We start from the raw sequence: 8,464 nt of genomic DNA, 5'->3' as shown, positions 1-8,464 counted from the left end.
TGAGGGGGACAAATCTACCTTTTCTACATATGATAGCTTCAGTGTGGTGTGCAGAGGGTCACAGGGTTGGAATGAGGTTGAATGTCTAGAAACTAAGACAACAGTTACTACAAAAATATGTGAAAGCTCGAATAGCCTACTGTAAATGACCAGGGACTTTTAAATAGTGACTCTGAATTCATTTTTTTTTTTTTACATCTTTATACAACCGTAGAATGGAGCACTGGTATACTGGTACTGGGGTCATCCCCACTTTGGCCACTCACCCACTTCTCTACACATTACATACTTATCATTCCAATATGCATGTTGCACAATACTTTGCACTGTTACTTTTTGCACTTTACATCCCACTCCATGTGTACTTGTTTTGATATTATGTCTTATTTGTATATTATGTTGATATGTGCCTCTATGTATATTGTTGTCTCTATTATACAGTATGTGTTTATATTTCTATTTGTCTACTGAATGTCTACTACTACATGTCTATTTGTTGAATGTATAGAGAGGTAACACCTACCAAAGTCAAATTCCTTGTGTATGTAAGTATACTTGGCCAATAAATATGATTCTGATTCTGATTCTGATATTTGTTTTTAATAAGTCTGTGTTGCACAAGCTGCCTTCTTATTTATGTTCTCTACTGGCGCCTAAAGCTATCGGTATAGCTGCACCCTTCGGTCACACGGACACATGATGTACGTCATTCCTTGAACCCGTACTGTGCTTGGTGAAAGTGCTTGTAAAGTTTTTGCTCCGTCATCTTGGTAGGAGCTACAAAGTCACCTAAATCTAGATTATTTTATTAGATAATAGGATAAAGGACTTCCTGACCACTGATTGCACATGTCCTGTTACAGAATTCAGATTTTCTTAGTTTTTAATGTACTTTTTCTGTTTTGTATTAAAGTGCTCATATTATGCTTTTTGACTTTTTCCATTTCCTTTATATCTTTTAAAGTGCGTGTTATAGGTTTACAAAGTGAAAAAGCCCAAAGTCCCCCCCCAATGGGACTTACCATCTCCAACAGAAAACACTGTTCACAAACTGCTCCAAACAGCTCTATTGTAGTCCAGCCTTTACTTCAGAGACAAACGTGGTCACTTTGGAAAACACGTTATAATGCTCGCCTAGCTGCTAGCATGGCACGCCCTCATACTCTGCTTCTGACTGGCTAGTAGTCCTTACCTAGGTACTGTCAGGGCACGCCCTCATACTCTGCTTCTGACTGGCTAGTAGTCCTTACCTAGCTACTGTCAGGGCACGCCCTCATACTCTGCTTCTGACTGGCTAGTAGTCCTTACCTAGGTACTGTCAGGGCACGCCCTCATACTCTGCTTCTGACTGGCTAGTAGTCCTTACCTAGGTACTGTCAGGGCACGCCCTCATACTCTGCTTCTGACTGGCTAGTAGTCCTTACCTAGCTACTGAGCATGTGCGACTCCCAACAAAGATGGAACAGAAATGAGATGTCTTCACTCTGTAGCTAAAACAGAGAGCTTAACACACAGGGTGAAAAGAGGAGCTGCAGCAATGTGCAGTACAACAAAAATATGGTGTTTTTTGAAAATTAAACCATGTAAACCTATTCTGGTACAACTTCTAAATACAATTATGAACCTGAAAATGAGCATAATATGAGCACTTTAAGTCTGTTGTTTGCTGCTTGTTACTGTATGTTGAGACTTTGATGCTGCTGCCTTGGCTATGACTCTCTTGTAAAAGAGATTCTGAATCTTAATGGGATTATTTCCTGGTTAAATAAAGGTTAAATAAATAAATAAAATGTATTTGTTATATCTTCTACTGCTATACTTACCTGCTTTACTGTTTGCATATTGCATCTTATATTTGACCAATACTTAGACTGATGGATTAAATGATTTGGGACCACTTAGGTAGGGTTCGAGTAGTTATGTATTGTATTGTTGTGTAGGTTGTAAATGTGTCTTTTTTTTTGGTGGGGTGGCAGTAGCTCAGTCAGTAGGGAGTTGGGTTGGGAACTAGAGGCTTGCTGGTTCAAGTCCACATACAGACCAAAGTATGGTGGTGGACTGGTAGCTGGAGAGGTGCCAGTTCACCTCCTGGGCACTGCCAAGGTGCTCTTGAGCAACCCAACTGCTTGGGGCATCTTTCCATGGGCAGCTCCCTCACTCTGACATCTCTCCATTAGTGTATGTATAGGTACTGAGCATGTGTGTAATTCAGGCCTATGTGTGTAACAACAGAGTGAAAACATTGTAATTTCCCCTTGCGGGATTAAAGTATACATTATTATTGCTAGTGTCTGGCACAAGCTTTAAAAAACTAGTGTCTGGCACAAGCTTTAAAAAACTTACCAGGGTGTCCCATTTCACATATCTGCATTATGGCCTATGGTTGTACTTGTCTTTTAACTTTTGTGACTAAATTGAACCTTGAACTTTGAATTCTGTAGGAGTGGTTGTAATTCAGCACAAAATGATGCAAACTCTGCGTATTCATCTTTCTGTGAGATAAGCAAAAAACATTGGTGGAAGTCGGTAAGGTTTAGGAAAGACATTTTATTCAGCACTGAGGGGGGAGGGGGGCAGGGGTCGAAGGGGAAGGGTTAAAGGGGGGAGAGAGAGAGAGAGAGCGAGAGAGAGAGAGGGGGGGGGATTTGGGAGTGGAAGTTGTTACTGCTGAATACGGCGGATGGACTGGATCTGAGGGGTCTGGCAGTGGGAGCCAAACTCCCTGAAGTGTTTGAACTCCCCACAGTGACGATCACACTCCATGATATACTGGTATCCACGGTAGCCAGGGTACTGGTAGCACACAAATCTGTTGGGAAATCGCAGAAAAGGAAAAGAAGGAAGTGCACATGAAAATGCTGCAAGAGGCTGCTGTTGGGAAACCAGGGTTATTTTTAAAACCGCTGGAGGCGGAGAAATAAAAGGAAATAAAAACATGTAGAGATGTTCCAACAGCAGTTCTTTTTCCTTTTAGATACCGATTCTAGGGCTGCAACTAGTTTGAAAGACAGTCATAACGGAATTAAAACATCCATAAACGTAAGAAGAAACTAGAAAATATTCACATTTAAGAAGCTGGAATCAGAATATTTCCTTTTTTTTGTGACTCAAACTGATTAATCGATTATCAGAATAGTTGGCGGTAGATTTAAGTTGCTATGTAAGAGATTAATCTTTGCAGACATTTCGTAGGCAGCATCGGAGGCATTTGGGATACTGGTATCAGTGTCGGATCAACTCTTAAATGTGGACAGGGGAAAGAGAGAAGCTGTGGGACACTCACGCTCCAGACTGGATCCTGAAAGAGCCGACTTCGTTGTTGCACCAGCCCATGGCCTGGAGGGAGGGATAGTCGTCACTGAGCTCGCCCTTACGGCCCAGGAAGTTCTCACGCTCGTAGATGGTCATACGGCACTCTCTGTGGTTCTGCAAACGGGAAACAAAAAGGAACAAAAGAACAAACGAGGCATGTCAGTTGTTTATCCAGGGGGTCACATCTTCAAAATGCAGGGTTTGGTTTTGTTCTGTTTTCTTTATTTAGGCCTACACATGTAAAAAATGAAGTTTGTTTGGTATTCTGACATCCGCGGGTAAACAAAAAAAAAAAAAAGAACTCACAAGGCGTTGGATGCTTCCTGAAGCCCCCACAATACAGGGGTGGATAGATATAGTAAATGACATCTATGTTATGGAGAGGATAACCTTCTCTCTGTGTCTTCAGAAAAATGTTTTCATTCATTCAAATAAGTGGGTCAAATTATGTTTAGCCCTTATGGTCAGAATTTCTAGAAATATCAAATAAATGAGTAATGTTTTCATTTTCAAAGGACCCTGACAAACTGACATTTTTGTTATTTGCTGTCAATAATATAATTTTGTAATATTGTTTTCAAGTTTCTTTCCTTCCTGGACTTACCAAGCTTTGTTTTATGTAAACACTCTCCCAAACTGTATTAAGTTCCTGTTGTCTTTATGTTTGAAAAGAAAAAATGGAAACAGATATTGTTCCGATATAAGTCTTGTGTTCTACACTGCTGTGCTAATAAATAAAATCAAAATATGTTTGACTTACGGCACAGGCAATGGGTCTGAAGGAGGTCATCCTCTCGATATGGTAGGCGTTGCTGCCTCCGAAGGCGTCACACTGGGGGTACTCTCCCCTCTCCAGGACAAACTGCTGTCCCTGGTAGGAGGCGTGCTCATAGCCCACCCAGCTGGGGGACAAAAAACATGAGAAGAGAGTTCATATTTATCACCAGAACCAGATGGAATCAGCTGATTTTCTTTTACAGTTTTCAGCTGGTGATTCAGAATGAAAATCTGCAGAAATTAGCAGATTGTTTTTTCTGCTTGAGGTAGAGATGTGTTAACATTCTGAGTTTTACTTTCATTTGTTTAAAATCTGTGGAAATGTCTGCCAAAAGTCTGTGGAAAGTCTGCGGAAAATCTGCGGAAAATTCTGCAGAAAATCTGCAGAAAATTCTGCGGAAAATTCTGTAGAAAATCTGCAGAAAATCTGTGGAATTTAGCAGACTGTTTTTCTGCTTGTGGTAGAGATGTGTTAACATTCTGAATTTTACTTTAATTTGTTTAAAATCTGTGGAAAATTCTGCCGAAAGTCTGGAGAAAATCTGCGGAAAATCTGCAGAAAATTCTGCCGAAAGTCTGCCGAAAGTCTGCAGAAAATTTGCAGAAAATCTGTGGAATTTAGCAGACTGTTTTTAGCTTGTGGTGGAGATGTGTTAACATTCTGGCTTTTATTTTTAAATTTAGTTTAAAATCTGCGGAAAATCTGCCAAATTATGCGTCCGGCGATTCTGTGCGGCCCTGATTCCAACTTTTACTGTTGTCCCTGTCAAAAAGCCACTTCCTTACGTTCTATTTTGCAGGACATTATTAACAGTTCCACTTAGTACTTTTCATAGCAGCATTTTCCTTATCCTAAAACCTTTTCCTGTGTGTTTACACATGTGTACTCACGCTCCACTCTCCACCCTCAGGGAGCGCACGGTCTCGAAGCCGAACTCCATCACGTTGCAGCACTCGGAGGTGAACTCATGGCGGCGGCCCTGGAAGCACTCCTCGTCGAAGACAATGATCTGACGGGGGGGCAAAAGCAGACGTGTTAACACCATCCGATGCACACGTGTGGAAACAGTAACACATGTAAACACAAAAATACTTTTTAATGTGAGAAATTGTTAGTTTAAAGACTTAACATTGAGTTAGGGACAAACTACTTTTAGCATTAGACTTACGATAAAGAAGGGTATTTTTTGGGCCATTTTAGGCCTTTATTTATAAAGGAGAGCTGAAGATGTGAAACGGGAGAGAGAGGGGGAACGACATGCAGCAAAGGGCCGCAGGTCGGAGTCGAACATGTGGCCGCTGCGTCGAGGAGAAACCACTATATGTGGGCGCGCGATCTACCAGGGGCGCTGCCCAGGCGCCCTAAAGAATACTATTTAAGAGGTTTTTAGTGTCCTGACATGGCCGACATTCAGAATAGGTCTAGACCACACTCTTTAATTTGGGTCTCTGAGTTTAAAGAATGATCGCCAAAGAACTTTCTTTTGTTATCTAGTTTGAAAGCCAGTCATAACGGAATAAGACGATTGATGTTCTCTAAAGTAGATGTTTTTCAGGGCTAATTTCATAGTCTATTAATCTGTTGATTACTTTCTGGATGAATAGATTAGTTTTGGTCTCTAAAATGTCAGAAAATGGTGAAAAATGTGGACCAGTGTTTCCCAAAAGCCCAAGATGACGTCCTCAAATGTCCTGTTTTGTCAACAACTCAAAGATATTCAGTTTACTGTCCCAGAGGATTCAAATTTAGTTTTTTATAGTGTCCTAACACGGCCGACATTTATTCTGAAATGGCAGCTGTGCCTGAAGAGCTGGTGATAAACTGTATGCCCATTCAGACGAGACGTTTTAAAAAAGAGACAGCCGGTCACATCTCAGGGAAAACTTTGTAATTATAAAGGCCCTCCACAGAGGTGATGCATGAATCTGTGTTTCTATCTACGCACTCACCTTCCAGTGGCCGGAGAACTTGGTGCAGTGGTGAGTCATCTTGTCTGGAAGAAAGAAAGAAAGAAAAACATGAAGACCTTTTGGTACGGAGACGACACACTGGACACCAGGACTGGATGAAGACTTTGTGCACACAGTCTGAGAACTTTTAGCTAAACACGCAGTGGAAAACATTAAAGCTGCAACTAACAATTATTTTAACCGGTCTCTAAAATGTCAGAAAATGGTGAAAAATGGTGGATCAGTGTTTCCCAAAAGCTACCCTAACCCTTAACCACTCGAGCTCAATGCCTAAACCCAACCAATCGGTCTGCTTCGTAGGGCGGGACTTGTATAGAAGTTGCGTGGGATCCATAATAGCGCGCAAATGACAGCTCGGGCTGCCACATGTTAAATCCCATCTGCAACTTCCAACGATGCGTGTTTTAGAAAAAGCAGCAGCAACATAAATGCTCAGAAACTGGAATCAGCCTAAGTCTATATTTAGTTCCTACAGCAAAAAAAGCCAGAGGCTCGATCTAGACTTCTTTCTCCCACCCTCTCTATCTCTTCATCTCATTTTCTGCCCATTTCCTCCCTGCAGAGTTTCCAGTATCACCCCTGTTTATCACTGGGGCAGTGACGGCCCTTTTTGGGGCTTAGAACCGGGGTTATTATCTGAAACCATATCTAAAATAAGCATTCTTAGTAAACTAAACCAAAACCTTCAAGAAAAACTAAACTGAAACTGTTGCCAGGTTAAAAAAAAACACAAATCATTTCAGTTTTTTTGTTTTTTTCAGCTCAGTGCTGGAAAAAAAAGGAGACATGAAGCAGCATGAATTTACATCAACTCTCGTGACATCCGACCACAGGAATTGAAGGGGATTTGTTCCCATCAGACACTAAAGTAACACAAAGGTTAAACATTCAACATCGTGGCTCTCCTTCACTCAGGTATTCTGTATAACTTCTGAGATATTATACCTGGCCCTGACAAAAACAAACAAATAACTCTTTCTGAAAACCTGAAACTGAACTAAAACTACAGCAAACACACTCTGGAAAATTACACAAACTAAACTAAAAGTAAATCCAGAAGTCAAAACTAAAACCAAATAAAAAACCTAATTGAAAATTCTAAACTATTATAACCTTGGTGCAGATGTGTATAAAGCAGCTGATGCACAGTGCCATATATAAAACACACAAAAATACTATTTGATGTAAGAAAATATTGGTTTAAAGACATAAAATGAAGTCAGTTGTGACCAAATTGGGACAAAATACTTTTAGCATCAGAATTATGATAAAGAAGAGTATTTAAAAATTTAGTTTTTTAAAACTATAACTACCAAACACACTGTGAAAACGTAATGAAACTAAACTAAGAAGAAATCCCAAAGTTATAACCTTGGGTGTCAAAAGCAGCTGATGCACACATACTGAAACAGTGCCACATATAAACACAAAAGTACTATTTGATGTAAGAAATAGTTGGTTTAAAATAAAGTCAAATTGGGACAAACTACTTTTAGCATCAGAATTATGATAAAAAATAAAACTCACCCAAACTAAACTTAAATGATATCCAATAAACTCAAAAAGTAAACTGCTAAAAAGAAAAGAAAACTAACTTAAAGTCAATTAAACGAAAAACCCGAAAGTCGAAACTACAAATAAAATAAATTAAAAAGTCAGAAGTGTTTGCCCCCCTGCTCGGAGCCCAGCTGGCTCCTGTGTTTTGGGGGTCTGTGTGTGTGTGTGTGTGTGTGTGTGTGTGTGTGTGTGTGTGTGTGTGTGGATGTTGGGGGGCTGCTGCCCCGGCTGTGCAGTGCCATGCCGTGCCGTGCTGTGCTGTGCTGTGCCGGGACGGGGACTCACCTTTGCTTTGATTCCCTTGGGATGTCCTGCCGTGAGAGTGTGAGGAACATCGCGCCCCCACCCTTTTAAAGCCTCCCCTGGCAAAGGGCCATTGGAAAGCCCAGGCTCAGCAGCAGGGGAGGGGCTTCTCTTTGTACCCCACCGACAAAAGCGAGGTTAATCTGTGGACGGGGCAGAAGTGCAGACACCACATTATCACCGGGTGGCTGTGGACGTGGAGACAGAGACACAGAAATGTTAGAGAATATAAGTTATGGAGCTGAGAAAATACTGAGAGGGACCAAGGAGAGAGTGAGAGAAAAGATGCAGCTGAAGGTTTACTTTTCTGCTTATTTTAGTCAAAGTAGTAAAGTAAAGTACAGATACCTTGACGTAATAGTAATAGCCAACTATTTTGATAATCAATTACTCAGTTTGGGTCATTTATTATGAAAAAAAAAAGTAATAATTCTCTGATGTCAGCTTGTTAAACGTGAACATGTTCTAGTCCCTTCTCTCCTCTGTGACAGCAAACTGAATATCTTTGAGTTGTGGACAAAACATGACATTTGAGGACGTCGTC

General features: G+C 40.8%; 1 protein-coding gene across 4 annotated transcripts; it reads right to left on the bottom strand.

Moving 5' to 3' along the window:
- Positions 1 to 2,527: 2,527 nt before the first annotated feature.
- Positions 2,528 to 6,595, bottom strand: cryba4 (crystallin, beta A4). 4 transcript variants are annotated; one of them, XM_078271258.1, is made up of 6 exons: positions 6,577 to 6,595; positions 6,040 to 6,083; positions 4,981 to 5,099; positions 4,073 to 4,214; positions 3,284 to 3,426; positions 2,528 to 2,809 (listed from the first exon to the last, which is right to left on the bottom strand). In XM_078271258.1, the coding sequence occupies exons 2-6, from the start codon at positions 6,076 to 6,078 to the stop codon at positions 2,662 to 2,664; spliced, it is 591 nt and encodes a 196-aa protein (XP_078127384.1). In that variant the 5' UTR covers positions 6,079 to 6,083; positions 6,577 to 6,595; the 3' UTR covers positions 2,528 to 2,661. The 4 variants fall into 4 exon arrangements, with proteins under 4 accessions (XP_078127384.1, XP_078127382.1, XP_078127383.1 ...); XM_078271256.1 differs by lacking the exon at positions 6,577 to 6,595 and adding an exon at positions 6,373 to 6,570; XM_078271257.1 differs by lacking the exon at positions 6,577 to 6,595 and adding an exon at positions 6,230 to 6,365.
- Between the last annotated feature and the right edge of the window lie 1,869 nt (positions 6,596 to 8,464).

Source organism: Sander vitreus, chromosome 16 (assembly GCF_031162955.1).
Source record: "Sander vitreus isolate 19-12246 chromosome 16, sanVit1, whole genome shotgun sequence".
Lineage (NCBI taxonomy): Eukaryota > Metazoa > Chordata > Actinopteri > Perciformes > Percidae > Sander > Sander vitreus.
The sequence above is the reverse complement of the archived record's forward strand: the minus strand, read 5'-3'. Positions and strand labels throughout refer to the sequence as shown.